The sequence below is a fragment of the Chiloscyllium plagiosum genome, chromosome 5 (genome assembly GCF_004010195.1).
Source record: "Chiloscyllium plagiosum isolate BGI_BamShark_2017 chromosome 5, ASM401019v2, whole genome shotgun sequence".
In the NCBI taxonomy this organism is placed as follows: domain Eukaryota; kingdom Metazoa; phylum Chordata; class Chondrichthyes; order Orectolobiformes; family Hemiscylliidae; genus Chiloscyllium; species Chiloscyllium plagiosum.
In genome coordinates this window covers 83578711-83605446 of record NC_057714.1, presented here as the reverse complement: position 1 = coordinate 83605446, position 26736 = coordinate 83578711, and the positions used below count along the sequence as shown (strand labels likewise).

Below are 26736 nucleotides of genomic sequence, written 5' to 3'. Positions count from 1 at the left end.
TTCCTCTAGACAGTACAAGGCTGTGTAAAGGAATGTAAGTCAGAGTGTGTATGAGTCGTGCATTGGACCTGGCTTTTTATGCTAGTCGTTAATCTCTCCATTGAGAAATCCATAAATTCATATGCCTGTGACATGGCAAAATCCATGGCCTACATGGACTCATTCATAACCCATACAAAACTGTGCATAACCTCAAGCTTCCCCATCATATGTTCTCCTTTTGCTGCATGTCCTTGGCCTGGTCTCCAAAAGTCCTTTGTTATAGGAGGTCCTCATTAGTAGCTACTAGGGCGTGTTTGCAATGTGCTCATTTGATTATGCCTCTGTTTCTAAATGTAACCCCATCACAATCTCTGTGGGTGAGTCAGCATAATGTTTTCAGAAGGAATAAACACCACTCCATTCTCTGGATCATTAATGTCATTGTCCTCAGAGATAGAATCTTTGGCTCCTTTCATGGCTGTGACTCAACCGGGGGGCGAAGTGAGGTCCTGTATGGAAAGCAACAAAACAACATATTAAGGATCAGCAAGATCTGAGAGTGCATTAAAATTCCTTATATGCCTCCTGCGTGTCCATTTGCCAGCACCAATTTGGATTCAACATAAGAATATAAGAACCAGGAGCAGGAGTAGACCATTTGGCCCTCCAAGCCCACTCCACCATTTACTAAGATCATGGCTGACCTTTTCTTGGCCTGAGCTGCACTTATCCACCCTCTCACCATAACACTTAATTCCTTTACTGTTCAAAAAATTATCTATCTTAGCTTTAAAAACATTCAATGAGAAAGCCTCAACTACTTCACTAGGCAGGGAATTCCATAGATTCACAACCCTTTGGTGAAGAATTTTCTCCTTAATTCAGTCCTAAAACTGCTCCCCCTAATTTTAAGGCTTTGTCCCTTTGTTCTAGTTTCACCTGCTGGTGGAAAGATCCTCCCTGCTTCTATCTTATCTATTCACTTCATAATTTTATAAGTTTCTATAATATCCCCCTCATTCTTTTAAATCCCTATGAATATAATCCTTGTCTACTCAGTTTCTCCTCATAAGCCAATCCTCTCAACCCCAGAATCAACCTAGTGATTGCACTCTGTCCAGTGCCAGTACATTCTTTCCTAAATAAGGAGACCAAATCTGCATGCAGTACTCCAGGTGTGGCCTCAACTGCACCCTATACAGCTATCACATAACCTCCCTGCTTTTAAACTTAATCCCTCTAGAAATGATGGACAAAATTTCATTTGCCTTCTTAATTGTCTGTTGTACCTACAAACAAACCTTCTGCGATTCATGCACAAGAAGACCCAGGTCCATCTGCACAGCAGCATGCTGCAATTTTCTACAGTTCAAATAATAGTCCTTTTACTGTTTTTCCTCCCAAAATGGATGACTTCACTTTTATTAACATTGTACTCTATCTTCCAGATCTTTGCCCACTCACTTAAATCATCTATATCTCTCTGCAAACTTTGCTCTACCATTCATCTTAACGTCATTTGCAAACTTTGACACACTAATTCAAATCATCAGTGTAAATTGTAAACAATTGCAGTCCCAACACTGAGGCGCACAACTAATCACTGATTGCCAAGTAGAAAAGCATTTATTTATCCCAGTTTTTGCTTCCTGTTAGTTAACCAATCCTCAATCCATGCTAATACATTGACTTAATAACAAGCTTTACTTCTGACTGACCACACTCACCATCTATGGTTGCTTGATCACCCCTTTTTACTATAAAATGTATCTCCTCTTCCTCTGTACAGATAAGTAGTTTCATTTCAGGTGCTACACTGCCGTTCCTGGACTTGTCCCGCCATTTGTGTTCCAATTGTCCTGAATGAAAACATGTCGATTTAATAATGTGTTGCATGATAGTTAGCCTGTTTGTTTAAATGCAGCTGCACTAACTCTATGCACTCAGAGAAGCCAAACCACCATTCACTTTGACCTTAATTGCCAAGTAATACTGAAGCTGCGGGGAGGGTGTAAGGATGATTTAGGATTGCAGGAAGAAATGGGACAGATTTGTTTCTTGGAACTAGTGACAAAGCCCCATAAAATTAGAACTCTAATCCATACAAAACCCTTGAGCTACATATTTGGCTTTTTCATCATTATGTTGCTCCCTATTCTTGAAGGTACCTTGGAAAATAATTTAGAAATCACTGCCCATTTATACCACATGTTAACATTGAATTGCTTTGGCTGTTACTTTGTTTGCCATCTCAAGCCAAGTGAATTCCTCTGCATTTGACCTTAATTAGAATATCAATTAAGGAGTAGAAGCAGTCCATTCAGTCCATCAAGTCTGTTCCACTATTTAATGAGATCATGACTGATAATCCCCAACTCCACTTTCTTGTCTTTTCTCAAACCCTTGATTAAAAATCTAATTTGCAGTCTTGAATACATTTAATGACTCATCTTCCACAGCCGTCTGCAATAAAGATTCACTATCCCCTGAAAGAAGAAACTCTTTATGTATTAAATGGACGAGCCCTTACTCTGATATAATGTCCTCTGGCCTAGTCTCTTCCACAAGGGGAACAAACATCTTCACCTGTTCTGTCAGGCCCCCAAGAATCTTGTATATTTTAATAACTTCTCCCCTAATTTTTTTCTAAATTCCAATGACTATAAATCAACTTGCTGAATATTTCCTTATAAGAAAATGCCTCCATACCCAACATAATGAGTCCTCTTTGGATTTCCTCTGATGCCAGTAAATGTTTCCTTAAATAAAACTGTCTACAGTATTCAAGGTTTTTTTTATTAATTCACGGAATATGAGCATTGCTGGCTAAGTGGCATTTATTGCCTGTTCCTATTTGCCCTCGAGAAGGTAGTGGTGACCTGCCTTCTTGAATTGTTGCAGTCCAAATTCTGTAGGCCCACAATGCCATTAAAAAGTGAGTTTCAGAATTTTGACTCCGTGACAGTGAAGGAATGGCAATATATTTCCAAGTCAGTATGGTGAGTGGTTTGGAAAGAAACTTGCAGGTGGTGATGTATTTGTTCTTTGAGAAGGAAGTGGTCATAGGTTTAGAAGATGCTGTCCCAGGATCTTTGGTAAATTTTTGAGGTGCATTTTGTACTTAGTACTCATTTCTGCTACTGATCACTGGTGGTAGAGAGAGTGGATATTTGTGGATGTGGTCGCAATAAGGCGGGCTGCTTTGTCCTGGGTGGTATCAAGCTTCTGAAGTATTGTTGAGCTCCACCCATCCAGGCAAGTGGGGAGTATACCATCACATTTATGCCTTGGAGACGGTGGATGGGGTTTGCAGAGTCAGCAGGTGAGTTACTCACTGCAGTATTCCTAGGCTCTTGACATGCTCTTGTAGCCATTGTGTTTTTGTGGTGATTCCAGTTGAGTTTCTGGTCAATGGTAACTCACAGCATGAAGGCGTGATAGTGAAACTGGAATCAATGGCAATCTGGGGACAAGCACAGGAAAATGGTGTGTTTGTTGGAGGTCAGTCATCTCAGCTCCAGGATATCTCCAAAGGAGTTCCTCAGAGTACTGTCCTTGGCCTAACCATCTTCAGCTGTTTTATCAATGACCTTCCCTCCATCATAAGGTTAGAAGTGCAGATGTTGATGGTGGAGAATTCAATAATGATAATGCCCTTGAATATGAAGGGGCAGTGGTTAGATTGTCTCTTATTGGAGATGGTCTTTGCCTGAAATTTATTTGATATGAATGTTGCTTGCCGTTTTTCAGCCCATGCCTGGATATTGTTCAGGTCCTGTTGCATTTGGTCATGGACTGGTTCAGTATCTGAGTGGTAGTGAATGGTGCTGATCATTGTACAATCATTGCAGAAGTGGGGATGTTTGCCAATGTTGTTAGTGCCCAAAGCCTTTTCAGTAACCAGAGCCTTCAACTGTTTCTTGATGTCATGTGGAGTGAATCAGATTGGCTAAAGACTGCCATCTGCAATACTGGAGGAACTGTGTTGTCTGACTATTGCCTTGTATAGTTTTAGCTAGACTTTTCTATTTGTATATTCCATTCCCTTTGAAATAAAGGCTAACACTCAATTTGTCTTAAAATTAAAATAAAAATTGTTGATGGTGCAGATCTGAAACAAACAAAATTAGAATTAGTTGGAGAAACATAGGAGGTGTAGTAGCATATGTGGAGAGAAACCAGAGTTAACGTCTTGAGTCCAGTGTCCTTTCACTTTCTTAACGGGAAGGGACTGGACAAGGCAAGAAAAAAAATCGCAACAAGGTAGGAAGAAATAAATTCCATGGAGCAGGAATAGGCAGAAATAATGGATCTGGAAAAGCACAACAGGTCAGACAGCATCCGAGGAGCCGGAAAAATCAATGCTTCGGGCAAAAGGTCTTCATCAGGAATGCCCTTCATTGGACTTTTGCCCGATACATAGATTTTCTTGCTCCTGGGATGCTGTCTGAACTGCTGTGCTTTTCCAGCACCACTCTAATCTTGACTGTAATCCCAGCATCTGCATTACCCACTTCCATTTAAAAATAACAGATCTGCCTGGGCTGTTCTTTTGTGGATTTTGGGAAGAAGGTAGAAGCAGGCTGAATAGGACAGCGGATGCAGGACTATGGGAGGCTGCAAATAATTGTGGCCCCAGAAGTTATTGCTTTGGCACTCCATTAGTTACAGGTTGTTGTCCTAACTCAACTTTACATTAGTTAGTCAATCCTCTATCCATGCTAATCTAATCCCCTCAACTTCATGGGCTCATATTTTACTAGGTAGCCTCATATCTGGTACCTCACCAAATGCCTTTTGTAAATCAAAATATATGACAACTACTGGTTCCCTTTTATCTATCCTGTTTAGTTACATATTCAAAGAACTCTAATAAATTTTTCAGGCATAATTTCCCCTTTTGAGGTAATGATGACTCTGTTTGATTAAAGTATGTATTTCTAAATATCTACAATTGCATCCTTTATAACCGATTCAACATTTTCCGAATGTCACATGTTAAGCTAAATGGCCTTTTTTACTAATTTATAGTCTCCCTCCCTCTTGAACATGAGTGTTTCATTGGCAGTTTTCTACTCCTCAAAATCTAAGCATCCTGGGAGGATTACTACCAGTGTATCCACTTTCTCAGTTGCTACTTTCTTTAAAATCCTAGGATGACCTGGAAATGTACCAGTCTTTAGCCTCATTAATTTCCTAAATTGTTTTTCTAGTTGTGGTAATTATGTTTATTTCTAGCCCTGACCTTGATTATTTAGTATTTTTGTGTGCTATTAGTGTTCTCTACCATGAAGAATGATATAAAGTACATATTCAAATCCTCAGCCATTTCTTGGTTTCCCATGATTATTTCCGTGGCCTGTGTTCACTTTGGATTCTGTCTTCCTTTTCATTTATTTCAACAAACTCTACTTTTGTGTATTATATTACTTGATAGTTGCTCTCAGTCTGTTTTCTTCCTTTTTTGATTATCTTTTGTTGGCTTTTAAAGCTTTCACAGTCTTCAGGCTTATCACCAATCTTTGCCACATTATATGTTTTAATTTGATACTATCCTTGGTTAATCATGGTTGGCTTATCCCCTTTCTTGAATCCTCTTCCTCACTGGGATATATCTTTGCTGTGAATCATGAACTATTTTCTTAAACATCTGCTGTTGTTCTGCAACCGTATTTTCTGCAAAATCACTTTCCCAGTCCATTCCAGCTAACTCTCCCCTCAGCCCTATGTAATTACCCTTATTTAAGTTTAACACAGTTGTTTCTAACCCAAATTTGTTACTCTCAAACTGAATGCTAAATTCTACCCTGTTATTGTTACTTTACCAGAGGGGAACTTTGAAGTTATTTATTAAAACTGCCTTATTACACATAACCAGATCCAAGTTAATCTGATCCCTGATTAGATTCACTACATATTATTCTAGGAGTCTGTCCCAAATAAACTTATTGAATTCTTCTTCATGGTTATCTTTTCCAGTTTGGTTTTTCTCAATCTACGAGAAGATTAATGTCACCACCATGATTGTTCTGCCCTTTTTAATGTCTTAATTTTGACCTAATTAATTTTCTGCCCTGTTGTTGCCAGTCCTCTCGGCTACTCGCACCAGTGTCTTCTTGCATTTGTTACTTCTTCCCTCCGCCTATATGGATCCTACATCATCTGATCATATTCCTTGCTATCATACTTATTCCATCCTGCACTACCAAGGCTACCTCATGACCTTTTCCTTCTTGGCTGGCCTCTCAATACTCTGAATACTTAGTTCCCGGCTTTGATCTGCTTGTAACCATGTTACTGTAATGACTGTAAGATCTTACCCATTGAGCTCTATTGGTACCATTAATTCTGAACACCCTGTGCAATTAAATAAAGCACTACTAAGTTTACCTTATTGCCATCATCCCCATATTCCACCGCCCCCCACCCATCCCCGGCCCACCTTCACCTTTAACCCTAGTTGCTGCTTTTTTTATACTTGTACACTTTAACCCTTCTTATCCAATGTTTGGTATCATTGTCAAAATAGTTGCTCTGCAGTGCCACCATATTATTTTGCTTTGTAAGCCTACATATTTCCTCCTACAAACCCTCAGTCCTCTGTCTAGTTATTAGTTTAAAGCCCTCTGTATAGCCCTACTGATTGTATTCACCCAGACACTAATTGCTTGAAATTTCCATATCTTGCTGTTTTCTACATATTGGAATAATTTTGTTCTCCAAATTCCATATTGTGGATCCATTACCTCCTGACTAATGAGCTTGAGTTTCCATTTTTTTCTAATTTTTCATGAACACTTGTCATGCATAAAAGTACTTCAGAGAAGGAATGATTTAATCACTTGCCAAATTCTCATAACATTTCACACTGCTTATATATTTCAATTGTTCTTGACACTTCAGAAACAGTAAAAAAGCTCTGAGGTCTTCTAAATTCCATATATAAAGATTGGATTTACTATTGTCTTGAACTCATTAATAAATGTTTCTTCATTGATTTCTCAGCCAAGTTACAGGTTGGCCATTCGAACAGAAAATATGGTGAAGAATCTGGTAAGAAATCTGAGCAGTGAAAGTGAGGAGCTTCAGATGCATTGTGCTCGTGCCATTTTCAAGGTACAGATACAAGACTACTCTTTAGTTTTCTGACTTTTACAATATATTTTCCTAATAATATTTCAAACTTTATTTATATAAAGCTGATTTTTGAAAGTGGAATACTGTTATTTTCCAAACACTAGGGACAATAGGCACAGAATAGAAATGGCATTGGGACATCTGTGCAGGGGGCAAATACAGGGAAATTCATTTAAAATTTAAAGCAGCTCCCTCCCTCACTGGCCATTACCCAGTGTAGTGCTCCTGATACACAGTTCTGCTCTTCCAGATGTCCTTGCATTGGACTTGCTTGGCATGGAGCCTCAATGCAATATTATTGACATTCAAAATCTTCTGATTCAAACTGAAAATAAAAACTTTCAAAACACTTAATGTCAATACCTGGTCTGGAAGATTTGAGTTATAAGGAAAGGCTGGATCGGCTGGGACTTTTTTCCCTGCAGTGTAGAAGTTGGAGAGGTAACCTTATCGAGGCCTGTAAAATCATGAGAGGCATAAATAAGGTGGATAGCCAACAGCTGTTCCTATAGTAAGGGAGTCTAAAACTAGAGGGCATAAGTTTAAGGTGAGAGAGAAAAAATACAAAAGATCCTGAAGGACAATTTTTTTACACAGAAGGTGGTGAGTATCTGCCAGATGTAGTGGTGAAAGTGAGTACAATTTTGTATTTTAAGAAAAATTTAGACATGGATGGAATAGGTATGGAGGCAAATGGGAATAGTTTAATTGTGAAAATTGGGTGGCGTAGGTAAGTTGGACTGAGGGGCCTGATTCCATGCTATGGATCTCTGATTCTTTGACATCCTTCCTATTGTGCAGCAACCAGAATGGCTCACAATACTCCAAATGTGGCCTAACTAAAGTTTTATACAGTTGCAACGTGACTTGCTAACTTTTAAACTCAATGCTTGACTGATGAGGGCTAGCATGCCATACGTTGCCTTTACCATTTATCCACTTGTGTTGCCACTTCCAGGGAGCTATGGATTTTGACTTTAAGATCCTCCAAAATTACCATATGCCTCTGTCCTCAAGTACTGGAGTGTTGCCAGCATTTGATTGGCCAGCACTTCTCTGAGGCAGGACTTTCTGTTCCTGAAGGATAAAAATCCCACTTCCAAACTATTAACAGCCAATTGACTCTTAAAATACTCCCCTCAGACAGTTCCTCCTTGAATTTTTAGCCTGGAGCACTGTTGTGGGGAATTCGGCGCCTCATATAATTCAGTCTGTAATTTGAATATTTTCTGAGCATGAAATTATTTCCTGTTTGAGACTTGTGTGAAATAAAAAAAATTAATTCATGGGAATTGAAATTCCACTATTTAATTTTAGGATGAACAGATTAATGGCTTCATTAAAATAATGCATGGAGGAATTTGATACAATATGTTAATCATTGCACTAAAAATAGAGAACAAAGTAACTTCAATCGCCAAACATTTTTAAAAACGTTCTCCACAATACTTTTTTCAGGATGGGCAATAAATGCTGGCCTAACCAGTGAAACCCACATCCCATGAGCAAATAAAAAATGAATTGCACCTTGTCCCCACTGAAGTGCTCATATTCTTCTTCTTCATAAATCCTTACTGAGGGAAAAATATAATTTTACTTATGTTTTAACAGAGAAATTGCACGAGGTATTGAATGAGTTTTGGGTATAGTTCTGTTTGATTTTGTATTCTTCATACAATTTTGTGCTTTCCATTCATAGTGTGCGGAGGATGAGGAAACACGTAATCTTGTAAGAACTCATTTTGGATTGGGACCACTAGTCAAGCTTGTCAGCAAGTCTGATAACAAGCAATTATTAGCAGCAGCTACGGGAGCTGTCTGGAAATGTGCCATCAGCATGGAGAATGTAGAAAGGTATTGATTAAAAGTGTATGAGGAGCTTCAATTCCAGAATGAATCTGTTTCAATCAGATAAATACATTTACTTTAGAATTATCAGTTACAACACTTTGCAGGTTATATACCTCAAATAACACTGAGAAATAAGGCGAGGAGAGAAATTACATTAACCTTTGCCTTAATTGGATACCTGTACAGTTAGTCCCCCCATACCTGAGGGAGATACATTCCAATACATGTCGCAGAAGCCCGAAACCGTGGGTAGATGCGAACCTATTCATTTAAATGGGAAACGTACCTTTCCAGCAGCCTTCTGGTCCCTGGTTCTGGAATGATCCCTATAATATGTAAACCATGGGTAACCAAAACTGCAGAAACCGGGGGGGGGGGTCGCCCTTTATTTAATTTATTATTTATTTTTGCTATAGCAAAAAAGATAAATATTCTTTTACATTACTAATGCAAGAATAGTATGCTGAGTAAAATAATGCATTTTTATTGGCCAATAAGAATATGTTAATGAAGAAGTTAAGAGTTTTCCCTGTTGAGAGGACATATACTGTGAAAGGTAACTTAACTCTGTCCCATGGCAATGCTGGGTAAGTCATCAGTAAAAATCACTGTGGAGTGCTTATCCTTCTATTTATATAGTATTACCTTTGGTCCTCATTTAATCGTGAAATTATTTTAATTGACTGAAGAGCCCACTTACGTCAGACATGGGCCTCTTGACTACATGTAAGGTAGAGTCTCATGATACAATTAGGATTCCAATTTAACAGAAGATTGCTTACCTAACCAGACAATCAAACCTAGAATGGTTGGTCTTTTGGAGTCACTGAAGCAGTATTTAGAGAGACATTTACCACGACTGAATCAGTATTTATGAACTATTTTAATGGTGTGCCAGGAGAGTTTTCAGCTAACATAGCACTGCTTTCTAACATTCTTTGCTTCAAATATTCTCAGAAGGCTTTATCCATTTCTATCTTTGTCAAGAGAAACCTTCCATGGAAAATGTGAAGTATTTTTATATTGATATTAATCAACGGAGGGAGATTTTTGCTGTAGGAGCTGGTTGGAAAGCAAGATTAGTTTCTGGGTATTTAGTGAAAAATCCAATTTTCCATATTTATCTCATCTCAAATGTATCAAGTCAACTTTTGAATTGCAGAGGAATAGAATATTTGAGGGCCAGAATTTCAGACCTGTTATTAATTTCATTGCTTATGGGGTATCAGTGATCTTCATGCTCATATATGATCCAGAGAGGTTGACAACCTACAATATGCACCTCAAAGTACTCTAGAAGTACCTTCATGAAATGCTCCAAGTTTATTGACAAATAATGTGGTCGAATGGAAGTATTCTCTCCCAAGGTAAAAACAATGACTGCAGATGCTGGAAACCAGATTCTGGATTAGTGGTGCTGGAAGAGCACAGCAGTTCAGGCAGCATCCGAGGAGCAGCAAAATCGACGTTTCGGGCAAAAGCCCTTCATCAGGAATAAAAGCAGCGAGCCTGAAGCATGGAGAGATAAGCTAGAAGAGAGGGGGGGGGGGTTGGGGAGAAAGTAGCATGGAGTACAATAGATGAGTGGGGGAGGGGATGAAGGTGATAGGTCAGGGAGGAGGGTGGAGTGGATAGGATAGGTGGTATTCTCTCCCAAAACAACATTGACAACATTAAGGTGGTAATTACTCTCAACCAGCTTCGCTGGACGGACCATTTTATTCACATGTGCGACACGAGCAGTTGTTCTACCAGAACTTGGTTATAGCAGGAAGACAGTGGAAATGCTCTAGAGATGTCATTAAAACATCAACTACTCCCATAGACTCATGCAAGTAGCTGCCTTGTGGCTGACTAAATGGTGAAAGTTTATTTGAGAAAGCACCGAATAAATTGAGAAACTTCATTGAAATCACACAGGGCAAAATAGATATTTCAAATATAATGCATAACCACTGGCTTACTTCCAGTGCCATATGCTAGTGAGAATAAGAACAGGAGGATTTGGCAGAATAATATGTAGCTAAAGAATTGGTGCAGCGGGCAGAGATTCAGATTTTTAGATCATTGGGTTCTTTTCTGGGCAGAGATGAACTGTTCAGGAAGGACGGGTTGCACCTGAACTGGAGGGGAACCAATATCTTTGTGGCCAGGTTTTCTAGTGCTCCAAGGGAGGATTTAAACTAGATTGGCAAGGGGGTAGAATCTTCAACAGCAGGGAGGCAAGCCTCAAAGGCGACACAGTAATTAGAAATAGTAAGTTGAACAAAGAGTTTATTTGCTACCTTCTCTAAGTGTGTGTGGGGATGGGGGTGGGGCTGGGGAGAAGGTGTTTTATCTCTAACTTTGTTCACTTCTGTTTCTGTGTCCAGCATTTAGAGTGTTTTACTTTTGTACCTCTCTTATTGTTCAACTAGTTTCCAACAAATCAAATTAATTTGAAATTTTAAAAGGTGCCTGGCAGTTGTCATGATGTATTTATTCTGTAATGCAGCCATCACCTCAATTTGCAACCTTTCTATAAACATAACAGGATGGCTGTTGATGGACAATAGATATCTCAACAATATGGCTCATAATAAATACTCCACTGCACGACATGTCTGAGGTTTCCACTTCCTTAACAGAATGCTATTTTTAATATAGTAGTATTTCAGATGTCCCTCTATTTCAACTTCTTTTTATGTTGATTGAACTGGTTTACTTAAGTTGAGCTTTTATTAGTGAACACTTAATGTACATTTAATGTACATTTACTTCAAATTGGTCAAAGAAAATAGTCAACTATCTGACTGTGGTACCATTTAACCTTCCAACAATGCAATTCGTTTAGCCATTATTCGAGACATTACACAACAGGAAATGTCCTGGCATCTTATCCTGCAACTACTCTGTCTCTTTGACTTCACTTGGCCTTTCCATGACTATTGGACTTTTGCTCCAGCCAATTCATTCCCCAGGTGTGGTCAACTCCATCTACAGGTAAACTATGGACTTCTTTTATTCTTCATTCACAGGATATGGGCATTGCTGGCACGGCCAGTCATTTACTGACCATTCTTAATTGCTCAGACAGCCATTAAGAGTCAACCACATTCTTGTGCATCTGGTGTCACATGTAGGCCAGGTTAGGTAAAGATGACAGATTTCCTTTTCTGGGATTGTCCTGACAAATGACACTCATTTCATGGTCATCATTAGACTCTTAATTTCAGATTTCTTTTTTATTGAATTCAAATTCTACCATCTGCCATGGCAGGATTAGAACCTGGCTCCCAGATCATTACTATGGTTTCTGGATTAGTAGTCTTGTGATAATACCACAAGGCCATTGCCTCCCAACCTGCCCATACCATTACCATTACAGACATTAAGTCACAGTTCAGGTGCCTGGTATACAAAACTATGGATATATACCTCCACCAAAAGTATTCAATAAAATCTTGGCATTCAATGTGTAAGTTTATGCCTTACACCAGAAAATAATTTGTATGGCTGTTGCATTCCTGAGTTTAGTAATAAGTTTTTCTGCCTTTTTTGAGGAATAAGGAGTTACTTTTCATTTTCACAAGAGTTAACTGTAGTTTCAGGTATCTTGTTGAACTTCATAGCTGCAGTCAGAAGTACAACTTGGTCTGTTACACACTCAATCAGGACCTGTTTCTCTGCATTAATTTTTTGTATTCAAAAATCATCTCTCGACCTTTTCCGATTTGATTCAATTTTAAAATATCCAGTTGCCAGTTGAACTCACTTCGTAACCATTTATCAGTAATGGCTGTCATATAATATTCACTTATTTCTAATTTGTTCACGGTGTGGGTGTAACTAGCTAGACAAGCATTAGATCTATTTCTCTTTACCACTTTCTTTACTCCTAACGTTTTTCTTGTGCACTCTTATGTGTGTATGCTCTACCCCTTCTTATCACACCCTGGTTACATATGTCACTATCTTGCACTGTTTTCTAATCTTCCAAGTCTCCCTTCATGTGAATCCTCCACCCATTTATTTAGTTTAATTCCCTTCTGTATAATCCCAGTTAATACAACTGGCCAGTAGACTGGTCCATTGGGGTTCTGGTGAAAGTCATCTTGGTTGTACAGTCCCCACTTTTACCAATACTAATGCCAGTGCTCCAGGAATTGAAAACTATTTATCCTGCACCAACCCTTAAGGAATATATTCAAGTCTCTTATTTATCCAGTGTAATTTTAGCTCATGTTGTAATCCTAAAATAATTATCTACATGGTTCTGGTTTTTAGTTTAGCCCATTGTGCTCATACACCCAAAAGAGGACCCCTTTCTTAGTTCAGATATGTTTTTGATATTAATGTGGATGATAACACCCAGCTTATTCTGCTTCCACTCCAATCTCATCTCCATGCAAATATATGAAGAAGGAACAAGAGTAGGTGATTCATAACTTCAAGTCTGCTTTGCGATTCAGTAAGATTACAGTTGATCTGATTTTAACCTCAACTCTATATTCCTGCACATCTCAATAATCTTTCATCCCCTGATAATGTAGAATCTATCTACGTAGAACAAAGAACAGTACAGCACACGAATGAATCAAAAGACTATGAAGTTGTGCCGAACATGATGCCAAATTAAACTAATCCCTTCTGCCCGCCGTTGGTCCATATCCATCCATTCCTTGCATATTTATGTACTTAACCAAAAGTCCCTTAAACACCCTTATCATATCTACCTCCACCACCATCCCTGGCAGTGTGTTCCAGACTCGTACCACTCTGTGTAAAAAACTTGGCCCTCTCATCTTCTTTGAAGTTTCCCTCTGTCATCTTAAATGCATTCCCCTTAGTATTAGACTTTTCAACTCTGGGAAAAGAAATTCTGACTGTCAGCCCCATCAATGCATCTCATAATTTTATAGACTTCTATCAAGTCTCCCCTCAGCCGCCACCGCTCCAGAGAAAACAACCCAAGTTTTTCTAGTTTCTCCTTATAACTCACGCCTTCTAATCCAGGCAGCATCCTAGTGAACCTCCTTTGCATCTCTCCAAAGCCTCCACATCCTTCCTTAATGTGGCAACCAGAATTGAACGCAGTAAGTGTGGCCTAACCATAGTCTTATAAAGCTGCAACATGACATCCTAATTCTTGTACTCAGTTCCCTGATCAATAAAGCCAAGCATGTCATACGTCTGCTAGAAAAATAGTTCAAGATTCTGCACCCATTGCCTCTTGAGGAGGAGAATTCCAAAAACTCAAGTGCCTGAGAGGAAATAAAAGTCTCCTTTCCTCTGTTTTGAATAAGTGACTCCTTATTTTTAAATTTTGACCTCTTGTTCTAGATTCTCCCACAAGAAGAAATACCCTTTCACATCTACCTGGTCAAAACCCTCAGGAACTTGTAAGTTTCAATTAACTCACCTCTGATTTTTCAAAACTCAGAGGATATGGGCTGAGCCTGTCCATCCTTTCTTCAGAAAACATTTCAGGTATTAGTCTGGTAAACCTTCTATGAATTGCTTCTGGGGCATTGACATTCTTCTATAAATACAGTGACCAATACTGTATGCAACTATACTCCCGATGCAGCCTCATCAATGTTCTGTATAATAAAAGCAGAACTTCCCTACTCTGCATTCAATTCCCTCACAATAAACCATAAAATTCTAATAACGTCTTTGACTACTTTCTTTACCTGCATAATAACCAGATTTGCAACCTCTTCAACATTTATTTTGTTAACTCTTTCCTTTTTGTAACTGAATCAAAGAGATGGCCAGAATTGAAGAGATAATAAAGACTGCAGATGCTGGAATCTAAAGAAGACAAGCATGAGGCTGAAAGCACACAGCAAGGCAGGCAGCATCAGAAGGTGGAGAAGTCAACATTTCAGGTATTACTGTTCTTCATGACTAGATGCGGGGGTAGTGGGAGCTACAGATAAAGAGAGAGTGGGTGGGTTGGGTTGACTACCTCACCATTCTGCTACTCTCCCTTCCCCACACTCCTCTTTCTCTTTATCTGCAGTTCCTTCTACCCCAATCTAGTCCTGAAGAACAATTATATCGAAACATTGACTTCTCTACCTCCTGATGTTGCCTGGCTTGCTGTGTTCTTCCAGAATTGAAGAGATGTCTTTAAATCTGGTACCAGTCAAATAACACATTCTTTGAGACTTGTGCCCTCAACTGAAAAGAATAGTCTTCATCCGCTAACTATATTGTCCCATGCTTCAAGTACATTCCTTTTTATTCCCATTTGAATGATCCCTGCACCTCATCCTCCCTCCAGTCATTGCTCTGATCCACACAATCTGAAAAAACATTAAACCTGTTGCACAATTGCAAGGCTGAGGGATTACCTTTGCTATCTTCTGAATCGCCAAACCTACATCCCTTACAGTTTCACACTGTTGACCCTGGCCACAAACTAATTCTGTAATTGCTAACCTAAGAAGTTTCTTAGACCAAGGTTTTACTATGTTCCACTAGTGCCCTCAGCAAAGCTGCTGGAGTGCTGCAGATGTTCATGTTGGGACTCTTGATATGCATCTAACCCAGTGGATTCTGGAACTTACAGCAGTGAGGGACTTGTTGTAAACTGTTGCATCCTGGATGTACCTACGACAGACTTGTCTTGGTGACTTGGTAGGTCGCAGTTGGTGCAGTTGAGGAGGTATCCAGTGAACAACTACAAAGACTGATGACTTTAAATTGCTATAATGACAGCCTTGCTATATTCTCTGTCAAATGCTGATGCAACTTTAGAAGACCAAATGCATAAATGGATGGAATCCATTTGATCTGTTGTAGATATGGTGATGATTTGAAAGAACAAACGTGCTCATTCTTACAATCATGCTTTTTTTCCCCATAACCCTCTAATTTTGTCATCCATCTAACTCATTGTTAATATTACCCATGGAATCAAGGTTAGATCACATGGAATACAGGGAGAGCTAGCTATTTGGATACATAACTGGCTCGAAGGTAGGAGACAGAGGCTAGTGGTGGGGGTTCCTTTTTGGACTGGAGGCCTTCGACCAGCGATGTGCCGCAAGGATCAAAGCTGGGCCCACTGGTTTTTATGATTTTTATAAATGATTTGGTTGTGAATATCAGAGGTATGGCTAGTAAGCTTGCAGATTACACTGAAGTTGGGAGTGTAGTGGACAGCCAAGAAGATTAGCTCGGAATACAATGAGACCTTGAACAGATGGTTCAATGGGCTGAGGACTGGCAGATGGAGTTTAACTTAGATAACTGTGAGATGCTGCATTTTGGAAAGGCAAATCAGGGCAGGTCTTATACACTTAATGGTAAAGTCCTGGGGAGTGTTACCGATCAAAGAAACCTTGGAGTGCAGGTTATTAGTTCCTTGAAAGTGGAGTCAGAGGTATACAGGATAGTAAAAAATGCTGGTTAGTATGCTTGCCTTTATTGGACAATGTATTGTGTATAGGAGTTGGGAGGTCATGTTGTGGCTGTACAGGACATTGGTTAGTCCACTTTTGGAATAGTGCATTCAATTTCTGGTTTCCCTTTTGTTTAGACATGGAGGTCAAACCCCTCTGTTAATTAAAACCAAGCTTCCAGAAAAGCTCGCCTGGCCTCGTAATCTGTTAAAAGTGTGAGTGAGTGAAAAAGAACTCCTAATTTCCACCTTTAAAGAAAAATAACAATTTATTTTCCTAATAGTGAATACCACGCAAAATTATTAACAAACTCTGAATACTCTTTTTCTTAACTAATTACTATCAAACCCCAACTCTATAAAAATGCTGCTCCAATAACACAATTATTAAAAATTACATTAACTTAATCTCAATTCCACACACTCTCTCTCTTCTCCGCTGTCTTCAGTCGTTCATTTGCTGATCTCCCTCAGTCTTCTTTTTTAATGCGAGTATTTTTACAGGAAAAGGTACCTTTTGATAGAGAGTGCGCTCGTCTCTCTTTGAGAGCAAGATGTTAGATGGGCAGTTAGTTCTCTGACTCTACGGTAGTTGCTCTGCTGCATTTGCTGCATGTATCTGTTTCGGAACAGCCTGTTTCTTAGCTGTTCTGTTTTGCCAGCTGTAGCTACACTTTAAATTTACTTTAAAATTCAGAAAACACTTTCTGTCTTAAAGTGAACAAACACTCTTCCAAATTCGTAACACCCTGCTATAGGAAAGATAAAGTTGAAGGCGTTCAGAAAAGAGTTACAAGGATATTGCCAGGGGTGGAGGATTTGAGCTATAGGAAAAGGCTGAGTAGGCTGGGGCTGTTTTCCCTGGAGCATCAGAAGGCTGAGGGGTGACCTTATAGATGCTTATAAAATCTTGGGGGGCATGGATAAGTTGTAGAGCCAAGATCTTTTCTCCTGGATATGCCAGTCCAAAACTAGAGGGCATACGTTTAAGTGAGAGGGGAAAGATTTAAAACAGACCTAAAGGCACGCAGAGGGCGATGCTTGTGCGGAATGAGCTGCCAGAGGAAATAGTGGAGGCTGGTACAATTACAACATTTAAAAGGCATTTGGATGGGTATATGCATGGGAAGGGTTTAGAAGGATACGGTCCAAATGCTGGAGTTGGACCAAAACTGTACATCTCTATGACTTTGTGACTTCCTTCATTTTCTGAGGTAGAACTTTCAAAATAAATGAGTGAGAACATTTCTCCTCATTGCACCTCCAGTCCTTTTGCCAATTATTTTAATCTGTGGCCTTCAATTACTGACCCAATCATCACAAACTGTAATTTTTTCCATATTCTCTAACAAAATCTCTCATCATTTTGAAAATGTTCCATTTTGTAACTCCTTAATCTTCTCTGTTCCAAGGTCAATAGACTTAAATTAAAAGAGAGTTTTTAAATTTGTTCCTCATTCCTTGTAACATCCTTGTAAATCTCCTTTGTTCTTTTTCTAAGGCCTTTAAATGTTTCTTGAAGTACTTTTAATCTATCATGGATGGAACTATTGCTGGCTCGACTCGTATTTGTTACTCATCCTTAATTGCCTTTGAAAAGGTGGTTGTAAACCAGCTTCTTGAACTGATGCAGTTCATGCAGTATAGATAACCCATAGTACTGCTAAGAAGAGAGTTCCAGGATTTTGATTCAGTGATAGTGAAAAAAAATGTTGAATTGAAATGGTGAAATTGTTACCAGGAGATGGATAAATTTTCTCTTCTTTTAACTACTCCACCAGTGAGAAATGGAGAGACAATGCTCCGTTGGTACTGGAGAAAGATGAACTATACATTGGTTTCCAAGGCAATTACAGCATAGGTTCAAGGGTGAAACAAAATTTTGTTGGAGGTGATAATTACTTGGGCATTATTATGACACAAATGTTACTTCCACATATTAACCTACATATTGTCCAGAAAATCTTTGGCATGCGGCCACAGTCTGCTTCAGTATATGAGCACTTACAAATCCTGCTGAACTTTGTTCACTGGCAATTACATGTTGCCACTTTTGACCTTATCATAGAATGAATATCATTGATGAAGAAGCTGACGATGTTTGATCCTAGAACACTATGCTGAGGAACTCTTGCAGATTGGTATTATATGGCAAGAAACTTGTTAGACCTCATGGTAAAACAATCTTCCAGAAGGTTCAATGCAACTGATACTTTGTCATAAGATCTCTCAGTTCATGTACACTTTCTACTATCTGTACAATATTGAAATTCTGTTGAATGACATTGCAAGATTAGGTACCTTGTCAGTATGAATTAGAATTGATGTTCATAGGGGCTTTGCAGGGAGAAAGAGGGAATGAAAATCAACTGAGATAAGAGCAGAATTTATATCATTGTGAACCTGGGGATGAATAAATTCAGAAGGGAGAAGGATGCCAAAGTGAACTGAGTAGGTGGACAAGAAAACTGAGGAGGAATGACAGGGAAAGGAATTTTAAAAATCATTGAGTGGTGAGGGGGAGAAAATAGAATACCCCTGTAATCTGTGGGAGAATATGTATCCAAGACAGGTTACAATTTCTTTGCAAGAAATGTGCGAAAGTTCTTAGATTTCAGAAAGTTGGTATCATAAGATTAGTTGAGGCCCCTCTGCACTTTCAGGGTAACTACTAGGTGAAATCTTATGGGGCCTGAAAAACATGGGTCATGGCAAAAACTCTGCGATAATTTTGGCGGTACAGATTTGATGGGCCGAAGGAAATAAAGCAAAGCACTGCAAATGTTGGAAATCAAAACCAAAAACAGAAATTTCTGGAAAAGCTTAGCAGATCTGGCAGCATTTGTGGAAAGAGAGCAGAATTAACATTTTGGGTCCAGTGACCCTTCTTCAGAAGGGCCTCTTCTGTACTGTGTGATTCTATGATTCTATACAAGATGTCCAGTAAGAACTGTCTCAATGTCAGGAGCAACTAGTTGCATTTTTCAACAGAGTTCCGGGCCTCAAGACAAGATTCTTGCTAGACAGCAGGGCGATGTCTATTAAGGGGGATTATTGCTTGTTATTAACTGCAAAACTTACCTTATTATTACTCGTCCTCTTATCTTGCTACCCATCATGAATAACCAAGACTGAGAATTTCTCAGGTAGAAAGTCAGAGCAAGTACCTAGCAACTTTGTCTCACCATTTATTCCTCCAGACCTCCATCTTTGACACCTGGCAACAGTATCTCAGGATACACTTCATTGGCAGCGTCTGTACAAGCTTCATGTCCATGGAAGTTGGTATCCGACAACTGCCATTCTCTCAGAACCCTTATGGTTGGTATATTTGCAGGACTCTTCACTTTAAAGCTACACTTCGGGGCATACCAGCAATTAGCATTCTAGGGACACTTTGTACACAGGGACACACAGCCAACTGCATCTCAGGGATCCCTCCTGCCCCAATCCCTTATTCATCAGCTTACTGTGTGCATTCCATCTCTGTTTTGCAAATATTGCTGACCATTTCATGCAAGATCAATGCTTTTGCTCACTGAGGTTTGTGATGCAAAGCATGTATGTCCACATAGATGTGATGCCTCTTTACTGGTGTCACTTCCAACTACAAATAGTTCAGCAGCTTGTCAAGTCAGATATTAGTCTGTATGGAACATGATGGCTGGCCTTATTGTATGATAGTAACAGTAGGGGCTACACAATGACTCAAGCAAGCAAATTATGTAGAACCATGCATATATTTGTTAGCATTAATATATAGTACAATGTTACCTCTGCTGTTTGTCGTTTCTCTTTCCCTCCCACTACTCCTCAGTGCAGTCCCAGGTTTCACAGCTGGGATGGAGGAAACCCGCATTCCACTGGAAACCATTGGCCTTGGAGATTTTGTCAGGTGCCCGGGGGTGTTTGTTTTTAGAAGGTTTAGACAAATGATATGTCCTTGCCAGAGGCAAGTGCACCCTCTAATTTTAAACTCCCATAGATCTGTGGATGGCAAGCAGGGTAAAGGTGGAAGGCACTGTTCCCTCTGGAGTGTCCTAAGAGGAAACTTATGGGTGCCTCTGTGTTGTTCTTCCTGCAGCTGGGAGCCTACTGGCATCATCCTGCTTCCTTGTGAGGAAGGAGCACATAGAACAAGGTCAAAGTTCCCTGTTACCTTTCTACCTTGCCTTTGATTGAGGACCAGTGGCCACAGCGATGGACCTGTTCAGTTCACATATCCAGTAGACTCTGAGACTGCTGGATTAGGCTTTCCATGGAAGCTGGCATCTCGTCCATGGAGGTATTCAGATGACCACATGCTTTAGGCAGCAGCATCCCTATAGCATTGCTATAGCATTCTATGCTGTATGAGGGCCATTGTCTCCTGCCAGGTGCTCGTGTGTCTCTTTGAGTATGTCATGAAGTCCCTATTGCCAACACCGCCGGGGACAGAGCAGGTACCTAGTCTCTGGCAGTCCTCTGTACACCATGACCTGAGTGCTTCTGAGCGGAGTGGGGGGGAGAGGGGACGGGAGGGCAGCCATGCATATGTCACTGTGATGTGTTCACCAGCTGATGCTCCTGACTTTAACAAATGTTCTCACTGAGCTGGTATTTATGAGTTGGTGCAGATTGCAGAGGCAGACTTGCTTGTATTTCCCCTGAAACCTCTGAACTCTTTTCTTCAGAAGAGCTGGTTAGTGTTTCTTGTGTGGTGTCCCCTTGACCAATGATACTGTGGACATTCCACTGGCACATGCAAAACGAAAAATAAAGAAGGTGTCGCAGTCAAGGCTTATGTTTTGTGGGATGAATGACATTGACAGTGGGCTTAATTTGAGAGTTGCTTTTGAATGGCGAATGGTACTTGTTCAGTTGGTCGGGAATGGATGTCTCAGCATTCCCAGGACCAGTTGTTGTCTTCTTCTGAGGAACCAGGATCCTCTGCTCATAGAAGATGAGAAGGCAAATGTTGGACATCTGTCCTGGTTTATTTGACCCTATTGTAGGCTGTTTTTTTCCTGTAAAGAGACAAAGATTGATTGTGGTGACAATGGGTGCTGCAGCTTTTAGTAGTTTAGTGGTGCACGCTGGTTAAAGTTGGATGAGGTGTCCCAAGTGTGTGCGTAGGAGCACAAAGATCATGCAGGAATAAAAGTAGTGTGGGGGGTTTGGAAAGATGAGTGAGGGAAGGTGTTACAATGGTCAGAGTGGTACAGCTTGAGCGGGAGATGGGTGCAGTAGCAGAGATGGAGTGAGTATAATGAAGCAGGGAACAGATAATGGCACTTACATTGGTGAAGCAGAGACGTTATTGACTTTATTCCTGCACTGCTGTACATTCTTTCAAACAGTGGAGATCTCTCTGACCCACTTCGCAACCTCAGACAGGTTGGCAGGGTCTTGTGTTATGGCCTCAACTGCGAGTCAGGAGCAAAGCGGACAGCCCTTACCAGCACCACCCCATCCACCCAAACCTCCAGATCCCTTTCAGCTAACCATGGCACCAATTTCAAGTTGTTAGACTTGAAATTGTTGAAAATCAGTCACCATGCAGGGCAATTTGGGAATTCTAATACTCATTGGAATGTGCAGCAGTCTTTTAAATATGGCACAGCTGCAATGTAAAGAACTTCTCGTTATGGCAAGTGGGAGAACCAAGTTAGCATCAGTTATAAGGAATAGTATAGGGTTGGGTTGGAGATGAGAATGTAAGAAAACCTGCTCACAGCACAGAGAGAAAGCTTTCATGAAAATTTATGAAATTGACACTTAGCCAAAAAACGTAAGTTTCAGCTCTCAATCTTTTTCATTGTTCAGGGCTGTTTTTCAGTTGATAGCCTTTTTGAAACTGTCTTCAGTTATCACTAGTTTTTAAAATCACATCTAGAGAAGAGACAGAAGTGGAAATTACAAAATAAAACTGGCCTGTGTGCTCCTTGTAAATTTTATTTAATTGGTATAACATATATATACTAACATAGCATCTGTCTAGCCTTTCGTGAGGGAAGCCATCTATGGAACTGAAAGGAACTGTCATCCAGAATAACCAAGCTAGAAACCATACGCTATCATCCTTATGCTGTCTATGATATTGTAATTATCGATAGCCAAACCATTGTATTTTCAGCCTGACTTATAATAAATTCGGAATAGTCTAATTTCGTCTTACGCTATGTCTGGTTTAATACTTCTTTGTACTGATATTTACAACTTTTAACATAAGCAGGGTATGGTGGGAAACTCCAAATATCCCTATATAATTGTTTATGGATTTATGATGGAAACTGCTTATGTAAACTTGTCAAGTTGTGATTGCACTGTAGATTTTTACCATTTCTTTAACTTTTGTTAAGGCTGTCCTATACATCTAATTACATATTTATTTTCTCATGTAATGTGAGACCAAGAGCACAATACTAATCCTGTGTTGAAAAGCTTATACATTCAACTGGATATAAAGATAAGGCTATGAAAAATTAAAAGTAACAATCAACCATTAAGGAAATATATTTTTGTGGTAACACAATCACATTTAGAGTTATGTTATTTGATTTCTTGTTGTTTTCTTGATTATAATGTATGACAGGGACAGCTATGGAGCATTTTTAGAATTGCTGTTTGGTGAACATATAAGTGCAGACTTGAAGGAATTTCAGCTTGTTACGAATTGGTCCCTTCTGGAGTTGCAGAAGACAAGTAAAGATCAAGTATATTCGATAGCGTATGATATTTGGACCAAGCATGTTCATGCAATTCAGACTTCTATTAAAGACAACTATTTTGTCTTTATTTTGAAACAAATCTTGTTTCAAAATTTTGTTCACAATTAACTAGGAACTAGAGGAGTTAAATTGCTAAAAGTTTTGGGGATTCACTGCTATACAGATAGACAAACTGTGAACTGAGAAAGATAAAACTTAAATAATGAAGAGGAATGATGAGGAGAGAGTGGTAGATGTGTTCTATATGGATTTCAGTAAGGTGTTCAACAAGATTCCTCATGGTAGACTAGTTAGCAAGATTAGATCACTTGGAATACAGGGAGAACTAGCCATTAGGATACAGAACCAGAGGACACAGTTTAAAAATAAGGGGTAGACCATTTAGAACAGAGTTGAGGAGAAACTTCTTCACCCAGAGAGTGGTGGATATATGGAATGCTCTGCCGCAGAAGGCAGTGGAGGCCAAGTCTCTGGATACTTTCAAGGAAGAGATAGATAGAGCTCTTAAAGGCAGTGGAATCAAGGATTATGCAGGTAAGGCAGGAATAGGGTACTGATTGTGGATGAGCAGCCATGATCATAATGAATGGTGGTGCTGGTTCGAAGGGCTGAATGACCGACTCCTATACCTATTATCTATTGTTTATTGTCTATAGAACAGGCTTGTAGGTAGAAGACAGAGGGTGGTGGTGGAGAGTTGCTTTTCAGACTGGAGGCCTGTGACCAGTAGTGTGCCACAAGGATCACTGTGGATCCACTGCTTTTCGTCATTTATATAAATGATTTGGATGTGAACAAACGAGATGTTGTTAGGAAGTTTGTAGATAACGTCAAAATTGGAGGTGTAGTGGACAGCAAAGAAGGTTACCACAATGTACAACAGGACCTTGATCAGATGGGCCAATAGGACGAGGAGTGGCAGATGAAGTTTAATTTAGAGAAATGTGAGGTGCTGCATTCTGGAAAGGCAAATCAGGGCAGGACTTATACACTGAACATTAAGGTCCTGGGGAGTGTTGCTGAACAACGAGACCTTGGTGTACAGGTTCATAGTTCCTTGAAAGTGGAGTCGCAGGCAGATAGGATAGAGAAGAAGGTTTTTAGTATGCTTTCCTTTTTTGGTCAAAGCACTAAATATAGGAGTTAGGAGGTCATGCTGTGGCTGTACAGGACATTGATTAGGCCAGTTTTGAAATAGTGTGTTCAGTTATGGTCTCCCTGCTACGGGAAGGATGTTGTGAAAAGATTTATAAGGATGTTGCCAGGTTTGAAGGGTTTGAGCTATAGGGAGAGGCTGAATAGGTTGAAGCTATTTTCCCGGAAGTATTGGAGGCGGAGGGGTGACCTTATAGAGGTTTATAAAATCATGAGGGACATAAGGGTGACAGAGTCCAAAACTAGAGGGCATAGGTTTAGGGTGAGAAGCGAAAAAATTTGAAAGGGATCGAAGGGGCAATATTTTCACATAGAGGATTGTGTGTGTATGGATTGAGCTGCCAGAGAAAGTGGTGGAGGTTGGTACAATTGCAACATTTAAACAGAATCTGGATGAGAATCTGAAAAGGAAGGGTTTAGAGGGATATGAGCCAAATGCTGACAAATGGGACTAGATTACTTTTGGATATCCAGTCAACATGGATGAGTTGAAGCAAAGGGTCTGTTTCCATACTCTATGACTCTATGACCCTTAAAGCACTATACTGCTCACCTTGATGGGGTATGATTAGAGTGGGAAATATTTGCAAAGGCATACTTCACTATAAATGCAGTAATAATTGATATAGGGGTTTTGGAAATTATCTTTCTTCTCAACTTATTCAGTGATCTTTAGCACAGTTCAAGAGCAAACTTCTGAGTTTAAAAGCTTGTAATACTGTCTTATTCACAATAACAGTATTTTTATTAGAATCTTTTATGTTTTATGTGTTTTATAATCACCTTGATAACAGTTGTTACATTATTAACAAAGTTTTTCTCTTGATTCTCAAAGGTTCCTGCTGACTGGAGAGTAGCAAATATAATCTGGTTATTTAATAAGGGAGGAGTTGAGATCAATAGTTTGATTTCATTAGTAGGGAAAATATTCTAATTATTTGAATGGATGTCATAACTAAACAGAAGAGAATGTCAAAATTGGACACCATCAACATGAATTTATGAAAGAGGAATCATGTTTTGATAAATTTTGTTGTAATTTTTTGAGGATATCACTTGTAGTATAGACAAGGAGAATGTTGGATGGTAGTATATTTGGATTTTCAGAATACGTTTGACAAGATTCCACGTAGAAAGTGAGTAAATAAAATTAGAGAGCATGGGATCGGGTGAAATCTACCACTACTGAGAATTGATTAATAGATAGAAAGTAAAGAGTAGAATTGAACTGATCATTCTCAGGATGGCAGTATGTTACCAGTCGGATACCAGAAGTGTCAGTGCTGATCACAATTTATATAAATGATTTGGTTGTGAGGTATGAATTGTAATGTGAGGATGATTTCCAAATTGTTTGATGACTCCAAACTGGGTAGGAATTTCAGAAGTTAGCAGAGTCCAAGGAAGTTTCAAGAGAACTTGGACAGGCAAAATGCAAGGGCTAAAACATGATAGATGGAATACTGCAAACTTTTTATTAACCGGCATCCATGAGACCAGGCGAGTGCTGGTTGATCAAACATTCCAGTTGATCAAGGCGTCTACATAATCAATATAAAAACACACACTATGTAATAGAAACATAATGCAGGGGGCTCACATATCATTGCTGTCTTTTATTTACAGCATGAAGTGCTGAAGTAATAATGCAATATTGCCTTAAATAAAATTTGCAGACAAACAGCCTTCTCACTCGCACCCTCAACTGACTAATTGGACTTCACAAATATCACGAAGATACAGTAAACTTCCAGTATTTGAGGTATATAATTTTTGCCAGTTTATCGAGCATGGTAATTCATAAGAAGCTAGTCAAAACAAAGTTTGCTGTATAATGTGAATAACAGGAAAATTATTCACTTCAGTAGAAAAAATGAGAAGTAGAATATTTTTTAAATGATGAAGTATGGTGGTCCACAAGGATCCATGTGTCCTTGTCTATGAATTACTAAACGTCATTATGCTAGAGCAGCAAGTAATGACTAAGGCAAACCATACGTCAGCATTCATTTTGAAGTGACTTAAATACAGAATTAAAGATGTCTTTGCTGCAGTTATATGGAGCCTTGGTGAGACCTCACGTAGTATTGTGCACAGATTCATATCCTTATCAAAGGACCAATATACTTATCATCTAAGGAGTGCAAGAAAGGTTCACCAGGTGAATCACTGAGATTTTAGGATTTTCTTGTGTGGCGACATTGAGAAGTTGGGTCTGTACTCTCTAGAATCTTAAAGATGGCCAGGTGATCTTGATGAAAGATATAAAATTCTTACAAGACGTGACAGGATAGATATAGCTAAGATGTAGGTTTTCAGATGACACCAAAATTGGAGGTGTAGTGGACAGCAAAGAAGGTTACCTCAGATTACAACAGGATCTTGACCAGATGGGCCAATGGGATGAGAAGTGGCAGATGGAGTTTAATTCAGATAAATGCGAGGTGCTGCATTTTGGGAAAGTAAATCTTAGCAGGACTTATACACTTAATGGTAAGGTCCTAGGGA

The 26736-nt window shown here is 39.4% G+C and overlaps 1 protein-coding gene across 8 annotated transcripts in view; it reads left to right on the top strand.

Moving 5' to 3' along the window:
* Positions 1–26736, top strand: part of odad2 (outer dynein arm docking complex subunit 2) — a 380688-nt gene that overhangs the window by 198784 nt on the left and 155168 nt on the right. For all 8 annotated transcript variants that reach the window (XM_043690495.1, XM_043690491.1, XM_043690492.1 and 5 more), the window contains 2 exons: positions 6988–7098; positions 8819–8973. In XM_043690495.1, the coding sequence (XP_043546430.1) occupies positions 6988–7098; positions 8819–8973 (266 nt within the window). The remainder of the gene's footprint in view (positions 1–6987; positions 7099–8818; positions 8974–26736) is intronic.